The sequence below is a fragment of the Sorex araneus genome, chromosome 1 (genome assembly GCF_027595985.1).
Source record: "Sorex araneus isolate mSorAra2 chromosome 1, mSorAra2.pri, whole genome shotgun sequence".
In the NCBI taxonomy this organism is placed as follows: Eukaryota; Metazoa; Chordata; class Mammalia; order Eulipotyphla; family Soricidae; genus Sorex; species Sorex araneus.
In genome coordinates this window covers 5,121,338-5,146,885 of record NC_073302.1, presented here as the reverse complement: position 1 = coordinate 5,146,885, position 25,548 = coordinate 5,121,338, and the positions used below count along the sequence as shown (strand labels likewise).

The 25,548-nt window shown below is 64.3% G+C and overlaps 1 protein-coding gene across 2 annotated transcripts in view; it reads left to right on the top strand.

Annotated features, from left to right (window-relative positions):
• The window catches only part of STXBP1 (syntaxin binding protein 1), a 59,320-nt gene extending 34,754 nt beyond the window's left edge, over positions 1–24,566 (top strand). The window contains exons 6-20 of one of the 2 annotated variants that reach the window (XM_055126967.1): positions 1,331–1,434; positions 4,868–5,016; positions 6,206–6,290; positions 7,317–7,447; positions 7,572–7,679; positions 9,517–9,577; positions 10,250–10,315; positions 11,037–11,117; positions 13,673–13,811; positions 13,974–14,083; positions 14,830–14,931; positions 16,426–16,511; positions 17,379–17,533; positions 18,841–18,964; positions 23,180–24,566. In XM_055126967.1, coding sequence (XP_054982942.1) covers positions 1,331–1,434; positions 4,868–5,016; positions 6,206–6,290; positions 7,317–7,447; positions 7,572–7,679; positions 9,517–9,577; positions 10,250–10,315; positions 11,037–11,117; positions 13,673–13,811; positions 13,974–14,083; positions 14,830–14,931; positions 16,426–16,511; positions 17,379–17,533; positions 18,841–18,950 — 1,487 coding nt within the window. In that variant the 3' untranslated portion in view covers positions 18,951–18,964; positions 23,180–24,566. The remainder of the gene's footprint in view (positions 1–1,330; positions 1,435–4,867; positions 5,017–6,205; positions 6,291–7,316; positions 7,448–7,571; positions 7,680–9,516; positions 9,578–10,249; positions 10,316–11,036; positions 11,118–13,672; positions 13,812–13,973; positions 14,084–14,829; positions 14,932–16,425; positions 16,512–17,378; positions 17,534–18,840; positions 18,965–23,179) is intronic. The other variant, XM_055127026.1, reaches the window with a different exon arrangement.
• The last annotated feature ends 982 nt before the right edge of the window (positions 24,567–25,548 follow it).

Sequence of the window (25,548 nt, the reverse complement as noted above, 5' to 3'; positions counted from 1 at the left end):
CCCGGAGACAGCCCTCACCCGTGACCAGAGCGTGCCAGGAGCCGCTCTCCCGGAGTCGGGGGGCCTCTGCAGCCCTCAGTGCCGGGACGGGGGCCGAGGAAGCACTGGCACTCTTCGAGCTTCGAGCCCAGACGGTGCCTGGGCTCACGGCGTCCACCACGTCACCCAGCAGCACGTGCCCGGAGCCTGCGGCCTGTCGCCCGGCTCACGAGACCCACTCGAAGCCATGGTTCCCCACGGGGGTGTCCTGTGCTCGGCTGAGATCCTTGAACTCTCGAGGAAGTGCCTTGAGCGCCCCCCTCACCCCCACCCCCACCCCCACCACTCCAGGTTCCGTGCCCGGCCCTGCTGTAGGCTCGGTGCACCTGGGGTGCTGGGGATGAACCTGGGGTGCTGGGGATGAACCCGGGCCCCGTGTCCACACACGCACTCCAGCCCCTCGAGTGCCGCCTGCCTCGTCTGCCTCCTCGGCCTGTCCCGCTTTCCCCCTCAGGACCAGGAAAAGGGTCTGGGGGCTGGAGCGATTGTGTGTGGGGAGGCGCCTGCCTTGCCTGCAGCCAACCCAGGGGTCGTCTCCGAGTGCAGGGCCAGGAGTGAGCCCTGAGCACCGCCAGATGTGGCCTGAAACAAACAAAAAACCTCTCGCCATCTTTTTTTTTTTCTTTTTGGGTCACACCCAGCGATGCTCAGGGGTTACTCCTGGCTCTGCACTCAGGAATTACTCCTGGCAGTGCTGGGGGGACCATATGGGATGCCGGGGATCGAACCCGGGTTGGCCGTGTGCAAGGCAGACGCCCTCCCCGCTGTGCTATTGCTCCGCCCCCTCCCCCATCTTCATTTGCCAGTACGTTGGGGCCTGGCGGATCATTTCACATTCCTTGTACTTCTCACTTTTTTTTTTTTTTTTTGCCTTTTTGGGTCACACCTGGCAATGCACAGGGGTTACTCCTGGCTCTGCACTCAGGAATTACTCCTGGCGGTGCTCAGGGGACCATATGGGATGCTGGGATTCGAACCCGGGTCGGCCGCGTGCAAGGCAAACGCCCTCCCCGCTGTGCTATCGCTCCAGCCCCTTACTTCTCACTTTTGATTTAGTTTTGGTGCGGGGGCTGGGCCCAGCTGCGTGGTGAGAGCTTCCCCTGGGGGCCGAGTCCCTGGCCCTTCGGCCCATCTTCTGTCCGAGATACTGCGGCCGTCTGAGGCTCAGCTTCCTCCTTTGTAAACTCCGAGCAGAGACCCCCCCAGCCCACCCAGACTCGGGCCTCGGCTGAATGAGCCCGCAGAGGGGCGGGAAAGCCTGTTGCCGACTGTCACCGTGTCCCCCTTGCAGCCTGCCCGGACGCCCTGTTCAACGAGCTGGTCAAATCCCGCGCGGCCAAAGTCATCAAGACGCTGACGGAGATCAACATCGCGTTCCTCCCCTACGAGTCCCAGGTGAGGCCCCCGAGTGCCTCCTCCTCTCAGGCGCCCTGGCGAGGCGTGTGACGGGAGCACTGTCCCCCGAGCCCCCTGCGGAGGCCCTCACCCTGCTCTCAGTTACCACACGGCTCCCTGCCCCGCACCTCTGCGTGCATCCCGCCCCCATTGGCTGAGGCCTTAAATAGCCCTCGAGTAGCCGGACAGGGGTGGGGGGGGAAGGGCAGCGCCTCCATCTGCTTCCAGGGAGCCTGTTCTTTTTTGTGTGTGTAGTGATAACCTCAGCTGGTCAGGAACAGATGGCCACCCCCGTCACCAGCCCTTAACTCTTCCCATGCCAAGGGCTGGCAGCAAAACCTTTCTCTCCTCTCGGGAAAAGGCCGAGGTATCAGTCCAGAGCAGGTGAATCAGACGGAGAGAGATGATGCCACATGTGTAGCTTTGCGTTTTCCTTTGGGGGCCACCCCCTGGCGGTGCTCAGGGCCGACTCCTGGTTCTGTGCTCAGAGATCAGTCTGGGGCGTGGGGGACCCTCTGTGGTGCTGGAGACGGAACCCGGGAGAGAAAAGGCGACTGTGGTTTATTGGATCTCCCTCGAGCAGGGGACAGTAGTAGCCTCACGGGCGGTTGGAGGCTCTTCTTGTTTGTTCACTTCACGGAGGTTGATTTTTTTTGTTTTTGTTTTTTTGTTGATTTTGTTTTGTTTTCTGAAAAGGGTTTTTTTGTTTTGTTCTGTTTTGTTTTCTGGAAAGGGGGTTGGCCAGGTAAGCGGGTGGTGGCCAGGTGCCACAGAGTGCCCTATTCTTGCTAGAGGAGGAACGGGTACAGTGAGGAAGGCGCTTGCCTTGCACGTGGGACCTGGGTTCAATCCCTGGCATCCCATATGGTTCCCCGAGCACCGCCAGGATTAACCCCTGAGCATTGCTGGGTGTGGCCCAAAAAGAAAAAAAAAACACGTTGTAATTCATATATTCTTTTTTGTTTAGTTTTTGTTTGGGGGCCACACCGGGTGTTGCTCAGAGGTAGCTCCTGGCTCTGCGCTCAGGAATTACTCCTGGCAGTGCTTGGGTAACCATATGGGATGCCGGGGATTGAACCCAGGTCTGCTGCATGTAAGGCAAATGCCCTACCCACTGCGGTATCACCCTGGTCCCAACTTCATGTATTTTTAATAAGTGATAATTTCCCTAACTCTCTCTCTGCCTCTCTCTGTCTTTCTCTGTCTCTCCCCCCTCTCTCTCTCTCTCTTGTCTTTCCCTCTCTCTCTCTCTCTCTCTCTCTCTCTCTCTCTCTCTCTCTCTCTCTCTTTAATGCTCAAGAACAAGCTTATGTTCCTCTATTTTTTGTTTTGTTTTGGTCTGTCACCCACCAGTGCTCAGGACTTGTTCCTGGTGTGCCTTGGGGACCATGTGGAGTGCCAGGGATCGAACCCAGGTCAGCTGGTGTAAGGCAGACGCCCTACTCACTGTACTGTCTTTCCAGCCTTGTCCTTTTTTGTTTTAAGCTTCAGACTTTCTCAAAAGATCAGGGTACTTTGGGGCCGGAGTGATAGTACAGCGGGGAGGGCTTTTGCCTTGCCTGCGGTTGACCCGAGTTTGATTCCCAGCATCCCATAGGTCCCCTGAACACTGCCAGGAGTGATTACTGAGTTCAGAGCCAGTAGTAACCCCTGAGCATCGCTGGGTGTGACCCAAAAAGCAAAAATAAATAAATAAATAAAAAGGGAATTTTACATAAATATGATTCTAAGAGAATATCGCTTGTTAATAGACCAGAGAGGAAATAATGAACTTGTCGGGCCCTGAAAAAAATAAAGAAAAGTGCTTAGTGCATACTACTGAGGATAGGAACTTTTTTTTTTTGCTTTTTTTTTTTTTCATTGGGGTCAAACCCGGCAATGCACAGTGGTTACTCCTGGCTCCGCACTCAGAAATTACTCCTAGCGGTGCTCAGGGGACCATATGGGATGCTGGGGATTGAACCTGGGTCTGCTGCGTGCAAGGCAAACGCCCTCCCCACTGTGCTATTGCTCCAGCCCCCGAGTGTTAACATTCACGGTTGCCGTGGACATAGCTAATTTACTACACCTGTTGCCACCACAGTGCTCAGTCCCCGCCACCACTATCCCTGTGTCACTTCAGCTTTCCCCTCTTCACTCCCCACCCCTCCACACATACCCCAACCCCCCTGCTCGGGCATCTGAGTTTCGTGGCCAAGGCCAAGTGTTTCCTGTGGTCTAGTCCTGTCCAGCCCCTCGTTTTGTCGTTCTCTACAGCACACATGAGCAAGGTCATCGTGATCTTCCTTCCCCCCTCTTATTCTCTCAACAAATCCCAGCATCCTGGGGCTGGAAGGATGGTGCAGCCGGGAGGGCACTGGCCTTGCATGTGGCTGACCTGGGTTTGATCCCTGGCATCACGTGTGGTTCTTTGAGCCCACCAGGAGTGATCCCTGGGCCCAGAGCCCCGAGTGACCCCTGAGACTTGCCAGGTGTGGCGAAAGAATAACTAACAATGGGGCTGGAGCAATAGCACAGCGGGTAGGACATTTGCCTTGCACACGGCCGACCCGGGTTCGATTCCCAGCATCCCATATGGTCCCCTGAGCACCACCAGGAGTAATTCCTGAGTGCAGAGCCAGGAGTAACCCCTGTGCATCGCCAGGTGTGACCCAAAAAGGAAAAAAAAAAAGAGAATAACAAACAAAACCAGGATTCCCTCCAGTTCCCTCCAGGTCACTGCATGATTTCATCCTTTCTTACAGTTGTATAGTATTCCATAGTAGTTCTTTATCACACCCTCATCTGTTGGACTTTTTGTTCGTGCCATTTCTGCCATTGCACTCTCTGCAGAGAACAGAGGTGTGCAGACAGCTATTTAAATCAAAGTTTTTGTCTTCTTTGGGGAAATCTCTGTATCATAATTGAAACTGTTCTTAGGGCTTTTGTGCTTTGTGGGTTTGGGTTTTTGGAGGTTTTTTTGTTTTTTTTTTTTAGAAATTATTAGAAAGGACCAAAGAATTCTCCTTTTAAAGCCAAGAGGAGCTCCATCTGATGATAGTGGTGCTAATGTCATAAAACTGAGTTTATAACAGACCCTGAGGCCTCACCCCGGGGGTCCCCCATTGCTCACGGACACTCAGGACCTCGCCTGCCTGGGCGGGGGCTCCCCTTCACCCCTGCAGGGAGGACCCCTCCACGGCCTCAAAGCTCCTGCCCCTCCTGGCCACCTTCCCATCCCCTGCCCCCCCTTCTCAGGCCCCAGCTAAGCTCCCTCATCCTGTCGGTCGTGTGGTCCACCTTGCTCTGCTTGAGGACAGGCGTGGAGGTGGGAGCTGGTTCCAGCGGGCCCCCAGGCGGGGGGCGGGAGGGGAAGGGGGCGCGTGTTCTGGGTGCTGGGGGGAAGCCAGCCTTCTTGCCCAGGTGCTGATACCTGGTTCTCGCTCCTGCCCAGGTGTACTCCCTGGACTCGGCCGACTCCTTCCAGAGCTTCTACAGCCCCCACAAGGCCCAGATGAAGAGCCCCATCCTGGAGCGCCTGGCCGAGCAGATCGCCACCCTGTGTGCCACGCTGAAGGAGTACCCCGCCGTGCGGTATCGGGGGTGAGCGAGGCAGCGTGACCCCCCGTCCTGGGTCTCCGGTTTCCCCAGTTGTCTAAGGGGGCCAAGATCAGGGCGTCTCCCTCCGGCCACTCTGTGACCCGTGTTTCTGTCACCGTCCGGGTTTCACGGTGACCGGGACAGCGCCCACCCAGGGCTCCAGGTACAGGAGCGGGGGGGCCGCTGCCACTCAGCCCAGCGTCTGTCAGTGACCCAGTGGCTCTGCAGAGGTCCCTTGGCCCTCCCTGGGGTGGGGGTGCTCTGCCATTCGGTCTCACCTGCGCTAACCCACTTCCGGGACCTCAGACCAGCCAGCCTGGGTCACGTCCCCCAGGGGCTGTCTCTGAAAGCTGCCGGGGGGACGACTCAGACGTGGCCCCGGTGCTGGGAGCCGTGAATTGGATGTATGAGCAGGAGTCGGGCAAGGAGAGATGGGGAGGGAAGGGCCCCTGTGAGAGGGTCTGGGGCCACCACCACCTGCACCAATCTTCCTAGCCACAAGTCCTACCCTCCGGTGGGCGTGGCTCCTAGAATGGGCATGGCTATGCTGTGGGCATGGTCTTATTATGGGTGTGGCCATGCTGTGGGCGAGGCTCCTGCTGTGGGCGTGGTTCTATCTGGGTGGGTGTGGCCCAGCAGTGGGCGTGTTCATGTTGTGGGCGTGACCCACAAGTGGGCGTGTCCCTCTAGTGGGGGTGTGGCCACTGCGGGTGGCTCTGGGCTGTACCAGCCATCAGCCGCAGGAGCGCAGGAGGCTGTCAGGTCGGCCGCCCCCCTGTGTTGGCAGTTACGGCTCTCATCTCGAAGCAGCCCCAGGAACCCAAGTGGGGGGCATTGGGGCGCAGCCCGCCAGCTCGCGGGAAGGGGTGTGTGTAGGACACCAGGCTGCAGCGTGCACCTGTTTGCACGTAGTCGCTGTGAGAAGAGGGAAGGAATGGGCCATAGAGGTTCTACAGGGCCGACCCGGGTTCAGCCGTGGGGTCACTTCTGAGCACGGAGCTAAGAGTAAGCCCCGAGGCACGCAGAGGGGGGGAGCGACCCACGTCCCGGGCAGGGGGCTCCGGCTGTGCTCTGCCATCACGTGACCCATGGGCCAAGAATGGTGACGCCGCCCACCCCCCTCCACTCCGGGCCACGTGTCCCCCCACCCCAGGGCGGCGCCCCAATTCACCCTGTTCCCCTCTGCCCCCAGGGAGTACAAGGACAACGCCCTGCTGGCCCAGCTGATCCAAGACAAGCTGGACGCCTACAAAGCCGACGACCCCACCATGGGCGAGGTGAGTGCCCGGGGACCACTCAGCCGCCCGGCCCGCTCTGCGCGCGCCTTAGGACACACTCGGTGGGTGGCAGAGTCTGCGGCCCCCTCAGTCCTGTTTCCCCGGACTGTCCCACGCCAAGTCCCGAGAGACGCCTGTCCTGGGACTGCCCATAGCGCCATGTCGAAAGCAGGCTGGTGCCGGGACCTTTCCAGGCCTGTCCCGGCTTCCTGTGTGCACCGTGGGCATGAGTTGAGTCTGGGCCCCGGGCCCCTGTCTAGGACTGTTGCCGCCACCGGGCCGGCCCCAGAGGGTCCTTTCTGATGGAGCCGCCCTCCGCCCTGGTGCCCGGGACGCACCTGCCTGGAGCTGGGCCGAGGCTGTTGACAGGCTCGCTTTGGGTGTGGCGTGTAGGCAAACAGGCTCACGTGGGGAGGCAGCTGCTTCTCGTGGTCCCCAGACTGTCACACAAAGCGTCAAGCGAGGCCCCGGCAATGTTTGGTTGCTGGGGACGGGTCCTTTTGGCGAGCCGGGGTGTCGGCCCTGACCTGCGCCACAGCACGTGTCTGAGACACAAGGCACTGGCCTTGGCGAAGAGAGGCCGGGGATGCTGGGAGCGCGGAGCAGGGTGTGTGTCCTGGGGGCCGGGAGGCGCCTCGTGGCACATGCCGGCTTCCACGCTGCCTCCTGGGGTGCTTGGACAAGCTGCCAGTGCTGGCATCTCGCCGGGCGTGGCCTCAGATGCCACGTCCAGCAGCCCTGGTTCTGAGAGTACCCACACAAGCCAGTGATCAGAGGTACCTGGCGGAGGGGGCTAGAGCGATAGCACAGTGGGGAGGGTGTTTGCCTTGCACGCGGCTGACCCGGGTTCGATTCCCGGCATCCCATGTGGTCCCCTGAGCACCGCCAGGGGTGATTCCTGAGTGCAGAGCCAGGAGTGACCCCTGAGCGTCACTGGGTGTCGCCAAAGAAACAAAACCCAAAACCCAAACCAGAGGTGCTGGGGGGCTTGTGGAACCCACTCCCTTGCTGCCCCCTCCCCCCCAGGGCCCGGACAAGGCGCGCTCCCAGCTCCTGATCCTGGACCGCGGCTTCGACCCCAGCTCCCCCGTCCTCCACGAACTGACCTTCCAGGCCATGAGCTACGACCTGCTGCCCATTGAAAATGATGTCTACAAGTAAGAGCCACGCACACGCCACAGGGCTTGGCGTGCGAGAGACGCGCCAACCCCCCCTCTGGAGAGCAGGCCCTGGGGCGCCGTCTCAGGCGGTCCCTGGGCGCTGACTCGAGTGTCTCCGCAGGTACGAGACGAGCGGCATCGGGGAGGCGCGGGTCAAGGAGGTGCTGCTGGACGAGGACGATGACCTGTGGGTGGCTCTGCGCCACAAGCACATCGCGGAGGTGTCCCAGTACGCGCCCGCGCCCGCCCCCAGCCCTGCCCCCTGCACCCTCACCCTGTCCCACACCCCCATCCCACCTCCCGTGCCCCCAGACCTGACCCCCGCGCCCTCGACCCTGTCCCACACCCCCATCCCATCTCCCGTGCCCCCAGCCCTGCCCCCCCCGTGCCCCCAGCCCTGCCCCCTGCGCCCTCGACCCTGTCCCACACCCCCATCCCATCTACCGCGCCCCCAGCCCTGCCCCCCCCCCGTGCCCCCAGCCCTGCCCCCTGCGCCCCCCGCCCACCCCCAGAGACCCCATGTCCCTCCCTGGCTCACCCACACGTGGCCTCAGGCATCCCTGAGGGTCAGTGGCTTTGGCTGAGTGCCAGGATGGTCCTCAGGACTCTGGACTCCTGTGCTGGACCCAGCCCCTGTCACGAGTCAGAATGTCGGGTGGAGTCGGGGCTCCGGGAGAATGTCGGTAGCTCCTTCAGCAAAATGCGTGTGGAGGGTGGTTGGGGGGGGGTGTTTGCCAGCGACACTTGGTGGTGCCCAGGGATTGCTCCGGCTCAGGGGTCACTGCTGGTAGGGGCTTGAGGAACCCTAGTGGGTAATCAGGGCTCGAACCCAGGCCAGCCCCCCATGCTTTACAGACAGCTCCTGGGGGGGACAGAGCAGTGCCCCAGCCTTACTCTTTGCTCTGGGCTCAGGATCACTCCTGGCGGTGCTCGGGGGACCCCACAGTGCTGGGGGTCCGACCAGGGTTGACTGTATGCACAAAAGGGCCTTTTCTCTGTACTCTCTGGCCCCCAAATACAACACTTTTAAAGCTAGTTTGGGGTCCAGAGCATTTGTCCTGCATACAGCCAACATGGGTTGGATGCCTGGACCCTGCAAAGCCCCCCGAGCCCGCCAGGGGTGGTCCTGGAGCATAGAGCCAGGAGTGGGCCCCGAGCACCACCAGGTATACACGTCCCCAACAACAAAGAAAATCTAGTTGGGGGGCCGTGGTGAAGCCCATCACGGACCATCGGTTGTGTATGTAAGATGCCCTGGAGTCCGTCCCAGGCACCAAAACCTTAAAATGAAAAAAATCTCCCATTCAGAATAAAGTTCTTCCTTTCTGCTGAGAGAGCCCGACAGCTCCATCCAGCTGGGCTTTCTCTCTCGCCGTGTGCGCGCTCCCTGGCTTCAGCCCTGTCATTCCAGAGCACGCGTGGCTCGTTCTGCAAGCACTGCCTCGCGTGTCCAACCTCCAGGCACTGTGAGCCAGCCCTGAGCCGCGGATAGCAGCTCTGCGTCTGCAGAGACACTTGAGTTGGGAGCGTGGGCCCGGGAGGGGGAGGAGGGGCAGCAGAGCGCTCTGCCCTCGGAGAGTCTGTGGTCCTGAAGGTCCTCTCCAGAGTTTTCCTGCCCATTCAGCTCTAGGAAGAGGTTTATCCAGGGCCGGAGCGATAGCACAGCGGGGAGGGCCTTCACCTGGCACGTGACCGACCCAGGTGGTCCCCCAGGCACTGCCAGGAGTAAGCCCTGAGCACAGATCTAGGAGCAACCCCTGAGCATCAGCAGGTGTAGCCCCATGCTACACCCCTTGCGAGAAGAGAAAGAAGAGCAGTGAGTCTCTGGGAATCACTTTACCCGTGATTCTGCTGATGGGCAGACAGTCACTCCGGGGAAAGGCGCTCAGCGTGCTTGTGGCACACCCCAGCTCGATTCCTGGCTCCACGTATAGTCCCCTGGGCACAGAGCCGGGAATGGTCCCTGAGCGACCCCCCCGCCCCCGCCCCAGGGAGGAAAGTTGCCCCATGTTCCCGGGGAAGAGCCTCGTGTCCAGAGGCCCCAAGTGTCACCTGCTCTCTTCCAGGGAAGTGACCCGGTCGCTGAAGGACTTTTCCTCGAGCAAGAGAATGAACACGGGGGAGAAGGTAGCCCTGACCGCTGCCCCCGCGCCCTCTCGGCAAGCCCCTACTTTCTCCCCAGGATTGGGGGGCGAGGGGGGTGCTCCTCCACGGACGGTTTGGGAGCTGGGGGTGGTCACTGTCCCCCTTTCGCGTGGCCACCGCCCATCCTGGGAGAGGTGCAGGGGCCGCTCTGATCCACCCAATGTCTGGACACACTGAAAGCAAGAGCCGAATAGTCCTTGTGAGCTAATGGTGGGGTCAGCCCGCCCGCCCGGCCCTCTGCTGGCCCCGGGCCATGTGTCCGAGGGGCCTCCCTCCAGCTGTGTCACTGCCTGGCTTTGAGCCACCTCGTGACCCCCGTGTCCTTCAGCTGACCCCCACCCCTGCGGACGCTGCCAGGTCTGGCCCGGACTCTCGGCCTTCCCGAGGTCCACCCTGGCCAGCCCCCGTGGGGACGGCTGCCCTGCAGGACGCCAGCGCCCCGAGACAGAGCCCTCGGCTTCGAGCCGTGTCTCCTCACTGGCCTGTGTTGTGATTCAGTACGGCGGGCGGGTGGGGGGGGTCAGTGCGTGGGGCCAGTGGGGCGGCCACCCGCCCTCTCCCCTCTGAGGTGCTCGCGCCGTGCAGAGACCTCCCCTCCCCCACGCCAGCCCCCAGTAGAGCCAGCCTGGCTGCAGACGGCCCCTCCTCCCCCAGACCACCATGCGGGACCTGTCCCAGATGCTGAAGAAGATGCCGCAGTACCAGAAGGAGCTCAGCAAGGTGAGACGCTGCTGGGGGCTCTCAGGGACCCCAGGTTTGCTCTCCTCAGTCTGTTTGCACAAAGCTCAGGGCAAGCTGGGCAGCTCTCGCCCCGCCTCCTCCCTCCCTGGCCTTCCTGCTCCTCCCGTCCCACCTCACCTCGTCCTGCTCCAGTGGCCTTTGGCTGGGCTGCTGGCTCCCCTCAGTGAGAGAGCGAGTGGGCTCAGGGGGACCCGTGAGCAGGTGAGATCTGGGGGATCCCCATGAGTGAGTGAGATCTGGGGGATCCCCATGAGTGGGTGAGATCTGGGGGATCCCCATGAGTGGGTGAGACCTGGGGGATCCCCATGAGTTGAGTGAGCTCAAGCTTAAAGGGGTTCCCCAGAAGTGAGAACAGGCTCAGAGGGGCCCCCGGGTGGGTGGGGTGACTTGGAGGGCCCCGTGCCTTCGGGTCCCCACCGCTGTCACAGCCTGTTCCCCACGTGCCTTGCCCTGGGGGTCCTGGGGGGAGTGCGGAGCTCCGGGGCTCAAGGGCTGTCACACAGCCAAGGGACTTGCTCCTGCACACAGCCTCTCCCTCCTCTCGCCTCTCCCTGCGGGGTTGGTCCTGCCCCTCTGTGTGCACACGCGTGTATGTGTGTGTTCGCGCCGTGTGCATGCCCGCTGGGGCATCCCGCGGGGACCCGCCGTTCTCGCAGACATTCCATCGACCGTGAGTCCAACAAACTCTGCTTCCCCCCAGTACTCCACCCACCTGCACCTGGCCGAGGACTGCATGAAGCACTACCAGGGCACCGTGGACAAGCTCTGCCGGGTGGAGCAGGTAGGGCTCCCCGCCCGCCGCCTCTGGGACCGGCCTCTCGGCCGCCGACACTTGCCTTTGGCTTGGCGTGTCCTACCTCCCAGAGGCTCCCGGGAATGGCTAAAGAACGGTGGACAGGTGGCCCGGGGCCCACATTGAGTGACAGGGCCGCCTGCTGTCACTCTGAACACATCCCCTGCTGCCCTGGCCACACCTGGCAGCCCAGGGGCTGGACCCTGCCATCGTGACGCGAATCCACACTTGGCCTCACAGCTCCTCGCCCCACAGCCGAGGTCAGGGTGGAGGCCTGCCTCTCCCTGCCTCCCCCTGCCTCCCACTGCCTCTCCCTGCCTCCCTACCTCTCCCTGCTTCTCCCTGCCTCCCTACCTCTCCCTGCCTCTCCCTGCCTCTCCCTGCCTCCCCTGCCTCCCCCTGCCTCTCCCTGCCTCCCTACCTCTCCCTGCCTCTCCCTGCCTCTCCCTGCCTCTCCCTGCCTCCCCTGCCTCCCCCTGCCTCCCCCTGCCTCCCCCTGCCTCTCCCTGCCTCTCCCTGCCTCTCCCTGCCTCCCCACCTCTCCCTGCCTCTCCCTGCCTCCCCTGCCTCCCCTGCCTCTCCCTGCCTCTCCCTGCCTCTCCCTGCCTCCCCACCTCTCCCTGCCTCTCCCTGCCTCCCCTGCCTCCCCTGCCTCTCCCTGCCTCTCCCTGCCTCTCCCTGCCTCCCCCTGCCTCTCCCTGCCTCCCCCTGCCTCTCCCTGCCTCCCCCTGCCTCTCCCTGCCTCCCCCTGCCTCTTTACCTCCCCCTGCCTCCCCCTGTGCCTCCCCCTGTGCCTCTCCCTGCCTCTCCCTGCCTCTCCCTGCCTATCCCTGCCTCCCCGCCTCCCCCTGCCTCTCCCTGCCTCCCCCTGTGCCTCTCCCTGCCTCTTCCTGCCTCTCCCTGGCTGCCTCAATGGGCCACTTCCCTCTGCTCCCCTCTCCTCGGCTAGTGGGGGAGATCCCCGTGCTGCCCTGCTTCTCGGGGGTCGGGGGTCCATGTGGGGGCCCTGATCTGCAGAACACCACCCTCGTCACAAGGGTGCAGTCATGCAGCCAGGGTCAGTGTGGCAGGGAAGCCAATGCTGGACCCTCTGCAGACAGGGCCCCTTCCAAGAAAAAGCCCCTCGCATCTTTTTTTTTTTTTTTGCTTTTTGGGTCACACCCAGCGATGCTCAGGGGTTACTCCTGGCTCTGCACTCAGGAATTACCCCTGGCGGTGCTTGGGGGACAATATGGGATGCTGGGGATCAACCCGGGTCGGCCGCGTGCAAGGCAAACGCCCTCCCCGCTGTGCTATCACTCCGGCCCCAGCCCCTCGCAGCTTGCTGGGGCCCTGCCCGGGCGTCTGGTCTCAGGCGAGCTCAGGTGCGGGCGGCTGCCTTGACCCGGCCTCCGCACCACTGGGCGTTCCCTGGAAACGCACCTTCCCTCCTTGTGCTGGTGGCATTTGCCGAGCTGCTTACACGGCCGTGGACTTTACATTAGCCACATTCAGCTGTGCCAGCCTGGGCCCAGGCCATCAGCCAGGGGCACAGGCAGCAGGACTGGTGCTGCGGCCCCTTCTGCCCCCGGGCTGGGGCCCCTGTGAGCACAGAGGGGCCCGGCAGAGGCGCTGCAGGTCGTGGGGAGGACACGCTCCGGCCCTGTCCAGTGGCCTCTGCGTCCCCCCTGGCCCCATCAGGCAGTAGCCGGTGGAGGCCAACGGTGTCTCACTCCCGGGACAGCTCAGCAGGCCGAGTGGAAGCTTCGTTTTTTTTTTTTTCCCCCGGTTTTAGGGCCACACCCTGCGATGCTCAGGGGTTACTCCTGGCTCTGCAGCACCCCTGGCAGTGCTCGGGGGACCATATTGGACGCCACGGGTCGAACCCAGGTTGGCCACATGAAAGGCAAACCCCCTGCCCGCTGTCCTGTTGCTCCAGCCCCCAGGCGCAGGCTCTGGATGCAGCGGCCCAGGGTTGATCTCCAGCACCACGTGGTCCCTCTGAGCACTGAGCACAGAGCCTGGAGTGCCCCTGAGCATTACTGGGAGTGGCCCCAAGAGATACCCCAGTGTAGAGAAGGGGCCGGAGAGACAGTACAGGGGCGAAGACTCCTTGCACATCACTGACCTGAGCCCCAGCAGGGGCGATCCCTGAGCACCGAGCACAGAGCACTGCAGAGTGGGGCCCCCAGACCATCAAGGAAGACCCTAGAGAAGTTAGAGCTCAGGAACAAAGTCTGTCCTCCGGGCTTTGGGGGCAGCGAGGGGAGGAGGGGTCAGCAGAGGCCCCGGAGCACCGACGCGCAGGCCTGGGCGTGCCCCGGTGGGGGGCTTCCCTCCCCCCGGCACCATCTGGGCCCAGCCGCCCACCCGCCAGCAAGGTGGCCATTGGAACGTGGGCCCAGGGCTCGAATGGGTGTCGGGGAACCGTGCTGGTGCTGGTGGGGGCGCGTGGAGCGAGAGGACTGGGACAGGACCCCCCGGGGACACAGCCCGTGCTCGGGGCCCACCTGCTCGCGGCGTCCAGACTGCAGCCAGAGAGACCCTCGTGCTGTGTCCCGCAGGACCTGGCCATGGGGACGGACGCCGAAGGGGAGAAGATCAAGGACCCCATGCGAGCCATCGTCCCCATCCTGCTGGACGCCAACGTCAGCACCTACGACAAGATCCGCATCATCCTGCTCTACATCTTCCTGAAGAACGGTAAGGGCTGCCGGGGACGGGGGCGGGGTGCGCACAAGGACCCGAGTGTCCCTCGGCCTTTCCCCTGCTGCCGCTGTGTCTGGGCCTGCCGCGCTGGGCGGGCGGGCGGGCGGCACCGGGCCCGGGTGCCCCTCAGCAGGGCTGCGGCTGGGCCTGTTGCAGGAATCACCGAGGAGAACCTGAACAAGCTGATCCAGCACGCGCAGATCCCCCCGGAGGACAGCGAGATCATCACCAACATGGCGCACCTCGGGGTGCCCATCGTCACCGACGTAAGGGCGGGCGGGGACAGCCCAGGGCAGCTTCCCTCACCCACAGACACACGCACACACGCACATTCACACACGGACACACGAGACTCTCACATTCACCCACACACATATACACACACACGCGCACACTGACAGACACACTTGCATAGACACATATGCACACACGTTCACAGAAACATCCACAGACACGCATACACATGCACACACATTCAGTGTGTACGTGTGCTTATGTGTGCACGTGTGTTTTATATGTGTGTGCATTATATGTTGTGTGTGTATACTTGTGTCTAGGCAGCCCTCCCCACCTAACTTCTGTGTGTGTGCATGTGTGTTGTGTGTGTGTGTCCAGGCGGCTCTCCCTTCTTACATGTGTGTGCGTGCATGCATGTATGAGCTGTGTGTGCCTGTCCAGGCAGCCCTCCGTCTTATATGCATGTATTCATACATATGTTGTGTGTGCATGTGTGTATTGTGTGTGCACATGTACATGCAGCCCTCCCTGTCTCACACATGTGTGCATATATGTGCTGTGCATATGCCTATCCAGGCAGCCCTCCCTGCCTTATACACATGTGTGCATACATATGCTGTGTGTGCATGTGTGTGTTGTGTATGCACATGTACATGTGGCCCTCCCTTACATGCTTGTGTTCAGGCAGCCTCCCTGTCTTACACATGTGTGTGCATGCATGTATGTGCTGTGTGGATGTCCAGGCAGCCCCCGTCTTACACGTGTGTGTTTTCAGTCCACGCTGCGTCGCAGGAGCAAGCCGGAGCGGAAGGAGCGCATCAGTGAGCAGACCTACCAGCTGTCCCGCTGGACCCCGATCATCAAGGACATCATGGAGGTCAGTGCGGGGACAGCTGGGCCTCCTCTCCCGCAGGCCTGCTCTCGGGCCCTGAGTTTCCCGCCCAGGGAGGTGTGGCGCCTCTGAGCGCACCATGTCCTGGGGTGGGTGAGGAGCCCCTGGGGGTCAGCCCGGGGCTGGGGCCCTCCGGGGCCCGCCCAGCTCTGAGTGTCAGAGGCGAGACGCGCCACTCGGGTGTCGGGTCCCACCACGAGGTGCTCTCGGGAGAGTGGGGCGAGAGAAGGGGACCCCGTCTCCCCCGCCCCGCGGGCCCCGTCCCGCCTCCGCGCAGCTGCCGCGAGGGCCTCGCCCTGCCCACGCCCGCTGCCCAGCCTTGCGTCCTCGTCCTTCCGCCTCCCCCTCACCTGCAGCATGTGGGGATGGCCTGGCCCGGCCCGTGTCTGTCCACGGCCGTCCTCTGCGCCCAGCGGGGCCGGTGCCGGGGTCCCCACACCGGGGAGTGATGGGATGTGGCACCCGGCCTCAGGCTCTCGAGAGGTTGTCTGTCTGAGTCCTGCTCTGACGGATGGACGGGACAGGGGCCCAGAGAGCGATGGGCCTCGCCCAGCCTCCCGCCAGCCCTCGGCTCAGCCCAGGCGTGTAAACAGCCCTGCGGACTCTGCAGGCAGTGCTCACAGACAGAGTGCAAGTGATGCGGGAAGCTGGGGGCTGCTTCCGCCTGGAGGAGCAAGGCCGAGGGCTCCCTTGGTTCTCTGCCCCCCCCCTTTTTTTTCTTTTACGGATCACACTTGGCAGTGCTCAGGGCTGACTCCTGGCTCTGCACTCAGGAATCACTCCTGGCAGTACGCGGGGGACTGTATGGGATGTCGGGAATCGAACCCAAGTTGACTGCTTGCAGAGCACACACCCTCCCCCGGACTCTTGCTCCGGCCCCTGTTCCCTGCCCTGCCTTTCTGCCCCCCCCTCCCTGCCCCTGTGGGCTGCGGGGGCGGGAGCTGTTGGGAGCATCGATTTCTAGGCCGTGGGCGTGGGGCCCGCCCACCAGAGGAGCGCGGCCTTGGAAACGAGCTCGAGGCTCCTGCAGGGGATTCTTATTTTTCCTTTTTAAACGCTGTGTGAATCCTGAGATGGAATCCAGAGCAATTGTGAAGAGTGAAGATGGTAATATTGGTGCATTTCCACGGGAGAGAGCACTTAAACGGGGCTCAGAACTCACCCCATTCCCCCCCACCCCCCAGTGCCCCCGCCCATGGCAGGGACTGAGATCTAGGCTCGCCCCAGGCCGGGAACCGGTGCTTGGCCGAGCAAGGTCAGCTCTGGCCTTCGCAGGTCGAGTCCCGCTGCCTCGAGGAAGGGGCTGGCGAGGCAACAGAGTCGTTGCGTCGGTTTTGCTTCTGGGGGACACCAACCCACGGCTGACTGCGGCGCCTGGCCGGAGCGTGGGGGCCCCTCGAGGCTGGGGCCCAGGCCACGGCGAGGCTGACCGGGCCTTGCGGATCGGCGCCTCCTGACCGGTGTCTCCTTTCTCTCCAGGACACGATCGAGGACAAACTCGACACCAAGCACTACCCGTACATCTCCACCCGCTCCTCCGCCTCCTTCAGCACCACCGCTGTGAGGTGAGGGGCCCGGGCAGGCACGGGGAGCCCCCAGCCCTGGCGCTCACACACACACACACACACACACACACACTCTCATACACACACACGCGGGCACAGGTACACTCACAGACACACGCACTCATACACACACATGCACACACACAGCCCTCACACACATGCATACTCTCACACACACACTCATACACACACTCACACACACACACTCTCATACACACACTCACTCACACACACACTCACACACACAGCCCTCGTGAGCAGACTCACGAGGCATGTCTGCCCGGGCATGTCTGCAGGGCGCCCCTCACCCCTCCGCAGGCCTTGGCCCGGGTCCCCCTTCGCTCACACTCATGACCCTCCCAGCCCTCCTCCGAGGCGCGCCCAAGGGAACTCAGTCGGTGAACTCAGCACAGTGACCCCGACAGGAAGGGCAGGGCTGGGGTCAGCAGCCGCGCCGGCCACACGCAGACCACAAGACAGATGAGCGTGGGTGGGGGCAAAGGGGCTGACCACTCACGGGACCGTTTTCCCTGCACTTTCCCCATTTCTCATTGTCCTGGGTGGGACCGTCTCCGAGAGCCCAGGGAGGCCATTCTGGGGAACTGTCCTGCTTCCAGGAGGCCCCCGCGTCCCCCGCCGTGTCCCCCTGCGCTGAGCCCCCCCCCAGGCCTGCTTCTCTGTCCCTGGGCTCCTCTCCCAGTGCTCCTGGGACTTGCGGGGCCACAGCCGTGGGTCCCCGAGAGAGTCCAGCCAGATGCTCAGGGTGCGGCCAGCAGGGGGGCAGGAGTGACCGGCCCCGGCGAGCCTGGACACGAGGGCAGGCGCTGCTGCGAGCTGCCCGCCCTGAGCCATGTCCCCTCCCCGCAGCGCCCGCTACGGGCACTGGCACAAGAACAAAGCCCCCGGGGAGTACCGCAGCGGCCCCCGCCTCATCATCTTCATCCTGGGCGGCGTGAGCCTGAACGAGATGCGCTGCGCCTACGAGGTGACCCAGGCCAACGGCAAGTGGGAAGTGCTCATCGGTGAGTGCTCGCGGCCGGGGCCCGGGTGGGGGGCTGCTGCATGGCGTGCAGGCTCCACCCCTCACCTCCGCGCGTCCCCGCCCTCGCCCGCCCTCACCCCGCACAACTTGGCCTCTGGCCTCGTCGGGGGATGGCGGAGCTGAGGGGCCGAGGGTCCCGCCGCTGCATGCGGGGGGGCCAGGGCACAGCGCTCCCGCCCCCAGAGGCTGCCCGGCCTGGTGGTCACCGCGCGCCGGCCTCCGGGGCCCCTCGGGGCTCTGGGCCCCCCCAGAAGACGCCCGGTGGACGGCGGCTGGGCCTTCCCTGCCTTCACCTGTCACGGCTGTGGCCGGTGCTCGGGCCACGGTTGCCGGGACGCGGGGACGGAGGTGCGGGGTGCTGCGGGGGCCGGCGACTCCCTGCCACACTCTCGGCCCCGCGACTCGGAGTTTGGGGGCCCCCCACTGCCTTCCCGGGGGAGGCGAGGACCGTGTGCGGCGACTGTGGCGGGCTCGGGGCTGCAAGGGCAGCGAGCGGAGGAGGGTCCGGCCTCGCCAGCGCCCCCCACTGCTCCCCCTGCGCCCTTCACGGGCACCTGGCCCCGCCCCCAGTGACGGCTCCAGTCTCAGTGCTCCCGGGCTCTGAGCACCAGCAGGAGCCGCAGCCCAGAGCAGAGGCGGTGGCCGGGCCGTGAGGGGTGTCCGTGCCCGTCCGCCCCACTTCAGGCTCCCACCATCCCGTGGGGAGACCTTCCGACGTCCCCCTCTCCCCCTCCTCCCGGAAGTGCTCTCTGGTCTCTGCTTCTCCCTGGATTGTTTCGTCCCTTTCTGTCACTGGGGCCCCTGTGGCCACGGCGCTGTGTGTCCCCCGCCTGCCTGTGTGTTGCCTGACGGCCCCCTTCCCGGGCCGAAGCTGCCGCGACCAGGCTCGGGCCGGAGTCTCCCTCTTCCTCTCAGACACCGGCTCCGGTTTCCCGTGGGGAGACAAGAGCCTGGCTGGGGTTGGGGCCGGGGGGCGACGGGTAAGGCGGTCGCACAGCGGGGAGGGCGCTGGCCGGGCACGTGGCCGACCACCCCGGATGGCCCCCCCGCGCGTGGTCAGGAGTGACTCCTGAGTGCAGCCGGGAGTCAGCCCTGCGCGTCGCCGGGTAACAGACACGCACCGTCCCCTGCAGCGTCGGGGCGGGGGGTGGGGCAGCCTGGCGCGGCAGCCGACGCCCTGAGCCACCTGCTTCCCGCATGCGCCCCGCTTCCCCCCCCCCTGCCGCGTCGGCATGCTCCCTGCCGTGCCTCGGTGCGGGCAGTCAGCCGGCCTCTGTTCTCCTGCAGGTTCTACTCACATTCTCACTCCCACCAAATTTCTCACGGACCTGAGACACCCCGACTTCAGGGAGTCCTCTAGGGTCTCTTTTGAGGATCAGGCTCCAGCAATGGAGTGAGCCCAAGACACAAAGTAAAAGCAGTTTATCCCAGAAAAGAAACTCTTCCACTCCGAAGGCTTTCTTTGGCTCTCCCATCACGCCCGCTCTTCTCTCCCCTCTTCGACTCTATGATTTCTCTGGTTTGGTCCCCCCCACCCCACCCCTCTGGACAAGAAAATGCTTGCCGTTCTTTCTCGACACCGATTGAAAATGTGTCTGCGGCCGCCTCACTCGGGGGGGCCCCGGTGCGCCCATGGCCTCGCCCCCGCCCCCCAGAGATGGGCGCCCCGGCGGGAAGGAGTGCCGGGGACGCCACCCGAGGGGGGCACCCGAGCCTGCTGGCCCTGGGGCACTGGAGCGGGGGAGGGGCGGGGAGGGCTCTGCTCGGACTGCGGCATCCTGCCTGCCGTGGCCTGTGCGGGCCGAGGCCGCGGGGCGGAGGTTGAGCTCAGGTGGGCGCCTGGCAGTAGAGCCGTAAGACAGGACAGACCCCAGTGGTGGAGGGTGACAGGGAGCCCCTTCCTGGGGCCAGTGACGTCTCAGCCTGGTGAACCCCACGGCGGGGACCCCGGGGACCCGGATCCTGGGGGGGCCGCCCTCGGCCCACTCCCATCTTCGCTGTCCCGTGAGATTCTGAGGAGCTGAGTCAGTGCCCCCTCAGCCCCTCGGAAACACACGGGCCCTGGGGGTACGACCCCCTCTCCTCAGTCCACAGCCTCCCCGGGTCCGGGAGCGGGGCCGGGGGGCTGGAGCTCCTGGCTGTGCACGCAGGGCCCTGGGCCCCTCGGGGACCACCCCTCCCCCCTCAGCAGCAGCCTCCCCCCTGCGCTCTGCTTCTCCCCCCCCCGCCCCTGCCCAGGAGTGCCCAGAGGGCAGCCGGTACCCGTTTCACTGGCACGGCCCCAGACAGGGGGTGGGAGGAAGAGGCTGAACAGGACCAGGACCCCTCCCATGGCCTTCCCAGGGGTCAGCTGTGTGACGAGGCTGCGGCCCTGCATGCCGGAGTCCGCCCCTCCGCCCCCCTCCCACTCCCCCCGGCCCACCCACGCCCAGCGAGGCCCAGAGTGTGAGACCCAGAGGCGGGCTGTGGGGGTCCCGGACAGCAGGACGCCCCCCAGCCGCCGGCATCTGCCCTGCAGACTACCCCGCCCCCCCTCAGATTCTATCAACCCCCGGGGCCAGGCGGGCGGCTCCGAGGGGCCTGGGCTGCGGTCGGGCTGCGGCAGGTGCGGTGTGAGCTGCTCTCCCTGCAGTGGGGCGCTGGCAGGGGCGCCTGCTGACCCCACACGCCCTGTGAGCTCGTGCCCGAGACTGGCCCCGCCTGCCATTGGCGGCCCCCCGGCCCCCAGAGCAAAGCCCGAGCGCCCAGGGCCACTGCACGGCGGCCGCAGTGCCGGACGGTGTCGGCCCTCGGGGGGGACAGCGAGAGGCCCAGGGCCACAGAGGGGAGCGCAGGCTCACAGCAGGAGGCAGCCCAGGGTGACCCCGAGCACAGAACCTCGAGCACCTCCTGAGCACTGCCAGGAGTAGCCCCAAGAACCTACCCCAGAAAAATGTTTTTATGGAGAAAAGGAAAGGGGCCGAGCGATAGTACAGCGGGGAGGCGTCTCCCTTGCACACGGCTAACCCAGCTCAAGCCCTGGCTCCCCGGATTGTCCTCCGAGCACCGTCAGGAGTGACCCTGAGTGCAGAGCCAGGGGTAAGCCCTGGGCATCACTGGGTACGTCCCAAAAACTAAAAACAGGGAGGGAGAAAAGAAGGAAAGAGGGGAGGGAGGAAGGGAGGGAGGGAGGAAGGAAGGAAGGAAGGAAGGAAGGAAGGAAGGAAGGAAGGAAGGAAGGAAGGAAATGAAGAAGGAGGGAAGGAAGGAAGGAAGGAAGGAAATGAAGGAGAGGAGGAAGGGAGGTAAGGAAGGAAGGAAATGAAGGAGAGAAGGAAGGAAGGAAGGAAGGAAGGAAGGAAGGAAATGGAGGAGAGAAGGAAGGGGAGGAAGGAAGGAAGGAAGGAAATGAAGAAGGAGAGAAGGAAGGGGAGGAAGGAAGGAAGGAAGGAAGGAAGGAAGGAAGGAAGGAAGGAAGGAAGGAAGGAAGGAATAAGAGAATGAAGAAGGAGGGAAGGAAGAAAGGGAGGGAAGGAAAGAAGAAAGGAAGGGAGGGAAGGAAAGAAGGAAGAAGGGAAGGAAGGAAGGAGGAAGGAAGGAGAGAATGAGGGACGGAAGGAGGAAGGGGGAGGGAGGGAGGGGAGGAGGGGAGGGCAGGAAGCCCTAAGGGCAGGGTCATCCCATGGAGCTGAGCCCAGGTCGTACCGGAAGTGAGCTGGGTCCCGCACCTTGAGTCCCCCGGCTTGCAGGAGCCGAGCTGGCCCACTCTGGTGGAGGCGGGTGCCCTCGGGGTGGCCCAGGCTCCAGGCTCCCGGCCAGAGGGCGCTGGTGAGGACAGCGGTGCCCGGGCCCCCTCCAGGCTGAGTACTGAGGCCGGCTGGTGCCTCCCAGCTTCGTCCCCTGCGGTTTCTGGCCAGGGCGCTGATGGCCACTGACCTCTGGAGTCCGTCAGACGCCGAGGGAGGAGAGCCGGGGGTGGGGGCCGGCGAGAGGCACTTCCCCAGGCTCGGGGGGACCTCTGCCACGGGAATAGTCGCGCCTTGTACCAGAGCGTGTGTCCGGGCCCTGCCCGCCGCTGGGGGCCTCCCCCTCCCGCCCCCGCCCCCGACCCCGGCCCAGGCAGGGGCTCCCCAGCCCTGAGGAAGAGGCTCAGCTCCTCAGCCCTCAGCCTCACCCGGCCGCTGGTGGGTGCCGAGGATCACAGCCTGGGGGTCTCCGTCTCTCCGCGCCTGCACAGCTCAGGGGGCCTCTGGAGACCCCCCCCATACACTTAGGTCTCGGCATCTCTCGTGGGTCAGGTTAGCGAGCCCGTGGCAGCCAGGCCTGACCTGCTCCCGTCTGGTGCCAGTCATGGGGTCAGGGGTCAGAAGCGTGGGACCCCCAGGAGCGGTGCGGGGAGACGCTGAACCCGCGCCCGATCCTCGGGGTCTCTGCTCTTGCACATACCAGGTACCAGGTGGCGACAGAAAGCCCCAGGCTGTGGCCTCCTGGCCCTCTCCTCACCCTCCCGGGCTGAGTCTGCAGGGAGGAAGGCTCGGGCCCCTGGGGGTGGCACAGCGGGCAGAGGCGCCCCCGCCCTTACGCTTCCCTGTAGAACTGACAGGCCAGGGAGGGGTCAGCACGGATACGAAGGGGGGGGACACGCAGGGAGCTTGGCAAGCACCCGGGACACGGACAACTGCGGCTCTGCAGACAGATGAGTTGGCGCCACGGGCAGCGCCAAGGTCACCAGAGCATTCGCAGGCGCGGGCCGCCAGGGCCAGGACGGGGGCTGGCAGCAGCTCTGTCCAGCAGGGCCCGGGCAGGGGGGGCCCTTCCCTCGCCCGCCCACCCTCCGGGGAGGCACATTTTCAAGTCCGAGCCCCCACGTTCCCTCCGGGCTGCATGCGTGCACGCTCATGCTCGACCCATGTCCCGTGTCCTGTCTCGCGTCCCCTCACACAAGCCATGCCTCTTTCTCCATGCACGTGTCAGCGCTCGCTCCGTCTGTCTTTCCGTCTCTGTCTCTCTCTCTGTCTCTGTCTCTCCCTCTCCCCTCCTGGAAAGGGACTTCATCGGTTTTGGTTTATTTTTGGTTACTTTTGCCGTAGAAGTACACCCGATGCCATTAGCTTAGGGTTTTGCAAGCATTTCTAATCTCTTAGCCGTGCGCGGGCTCCGCAAGGTAAGGCCTCAGGCCCCGCCCTCCCCGCCAACCTGAGGTCCCGGCCCTGGGGCAGCACCGCCCACCAGCCAGCCGCAGGGGGGTCGGCCTTCCTGCAGGCCCTCACGGCCCCTCTCCCCCCACCCCCTCCCAGAGCCCCCCTTTTCCGCACACAGGCCCGTCTCTGGCCCTGCTGTTTGCAGTCTCCTGAGCTGGCCCGAGCTCGGCCTGGGGGGTGGGGGGTGCTCACCCCCTTGAGCCAGGGGACGTGTGTGTTTACCCACAAGCCCCTGGGCGCCTCCCAGGCCTGTGTGACCCGGCCCCCCTCCCCCACACCCCTGTCCCCTCCACGATGCCACAAGCCCCGGGCGGGGGCGGGCGGGGGCGGGCGGGGGCGGGGGCATGGCCTGGTGGGGAGCGGGGAAGGGCAGGGAAGGACGGTGGGGGGCGCGGGGACCCACACGCTCACCGTCTTTTCTGCTCCCCCCTTCTCGGCCCCCCCAGGATCCACGCACATCCTCACCCCACAGAAACTGCTGGACACGCTGAAGAAACTGAATAAAACAGATGAAGAAATAAGCAGTTAAATAAGCTGCTGCCCCCCCAGGCCCCCCCACCCCTGCCCCCGCCCCCCCCGCGGCCGCCCGCTGCCCCCTCCCGCCCCGGCTCTGCACGCACAGTCGCCGCCACGTTCTCGTGTTCCGTGACGCCCCTTCTCGTGTGAAACAGGAGAAAACGATGCATCGTGTGTTCTGGAAAGAGTGTCCTCCGGGCCCGGCCGGGGAGACGCCTGGGGACGCGGGGCCCCGCGGCCGGAGGAGCTGGGGGACGCCGAGTGACTGAACGCAGGCCTGGGGTGCAGCTGGGCTGAGCCGGCGTGGGGGGGGAGGGGTGTCCAGAAACCCGCGTGGGGTGGCTGCGGTTTCCATCGGGAACCACCTCACCAGGCGCCCCCCCCTCGTCCCCCAGGAAGCATCTCAGGCCTGAGACCCCCATGCTCCTGGTCCCACTCCCCCCTGCTCGTCCCCGTCTGTGAGTGGAATCAGGGCTGCCCTCAGCTTGCCCGCAGGGGTGACCAAGCTGCGGCCCCTCAGCCGCTGGCCCTGTCCACGCGCCATGCAGAGGGGGAGGCAGCGTGAGGGTCCGTGAGCCCCCGCACCTGGAGGTCCTGCTCCCCCTCCCCCGGCAGTGCTTCCTGCCCTGGTGGGGTTGCCAGAAAGAGGGCTGGCCTGCCTCAGTTTCCCCCACCCCCAGGCACCCCCTCCCAGAGGCTTCCCGGCTCCTGGTTCCGAGTGGGTGGGGCGGCATGTCCCCAGGCTGGGTGCCGGGAGCCCCCCGCCCCCCCCTCTTTGCCCCCCGAGGCTCCCCCTGGCCGCCCCGCCCTGCTGCCCTGTGGGTCGTGGAGGAGGAGGACAGCGGAAGTCACAGACGCCCCCCGCCCCGCCGCCGCGTGTGTGCTCTGTCTCGTGCCGTGCCGTCCTTGTCGCCGCGTGGTGCGTGCTCGTTCGGCGCTTTCCCTCCCGAGCCTGCTCCCGCCCCCTCCTCCAGGCGCCCCTGCACTCAGATGAGTTGTCCCGCTCCCCTCCGTGTCCCCCGCCCGGCCCCCGCGAGCTGATTTCCGTAGGACTCCACCGTAGGCCCCGCATCGGTTCGTTTCCTGCCCCTTCCCGGAGCCGGCACCGCCCCCGTGTATGGAACGTCGGTTTTCCTTTCTCTGTTATTTATATCAAAATAATTTATCAAAAGGATATTTTAAGAAAGCTAGTCCGTCTTGACACGTGTCTGCCTTGACGTGAGCAGCATCTCGGTGTTTGGAGGATCGAAGCACAAACCTGTAGCCCTGTACCGTTCTGTACCGCAGCGCTGAGTCCAATAAAGAAACCTCCGTCTCTCCGGGTCCGGCGCCTCGGGCAGCGGGCGGGGGGCCGAGTGTGAGTCCCCAGCACCGTGCACGCCCCCCTCTCAAGGTCACGGTCGGGGGGCCGGGGGCTGCCCCCCCACCACCTCCCTCTGCTGCGTCCAGGCCCCGCGGCCGGGAACCCTTCAGGCTGGCGTGTGGTCAGCCCAGCGTGGAGGCCGGCGGTGGACCCCGCTTGGGAAACAGACCCTCAGGTCAGGCCGGGGGTCCCCTCTGTGGTGGGTGGCAGCGGCAGCTGTCTGGAGCTTCGTGCCCTGCGGAGGAAGGGCCCCCCACGAGCCTGGCCTGCGGGGGTCGCCCCTTTGCTCCTGGTCTGTCTTCCCAGTGACGGCCCCGGGGGAGCATCGGCCTGTAGCACTGGTCAGAGGCCAAGTCCACGGCCCGGCACGTGCCACTGTGTCTCCTTCCAGCTCTGCCCACACACGGTCCCCTCCTTCAAGGCTCCTGGGCCCGACACACCCCATCTCCTTCCTGGCCTCTTTTGCGCGAGTACACACACACACACACACACACACACATACACACACACATACGCACCACCACCACCACCACCCCTCCCCTCCAAGTGTGAAGACGCCCCGGGGCGTCAGGACAGAGGCTTCCCAGAACAGGCTGGGCCTTGTGTGGCTCTCCCCGCCCACCAAGCGAATCTCACTTGAAAGCACATCACTGAAAGAAAAAATAATAATACATAGAAAAAAATTTAAAACAATTTATGAAAAAAACATTTTTTTAAAAAGCAAGCACATCATTGAATCACAAAATGCCGGCAGGGACTACCTGCGTCACCGTGCCAGCTCCCCGGGGCCGGGGAGACTTCCTGTGTATCCCGAGGAATCTCAACAGCTGACTCTCGGTGGGGAAACACAGGCACAGAGATACCCAGTAACTCGGCCAAGGGCGTCCCAGCTCTCAGGTTCCATTACGGCAGAGCTATATGAACACGACCAGCCGG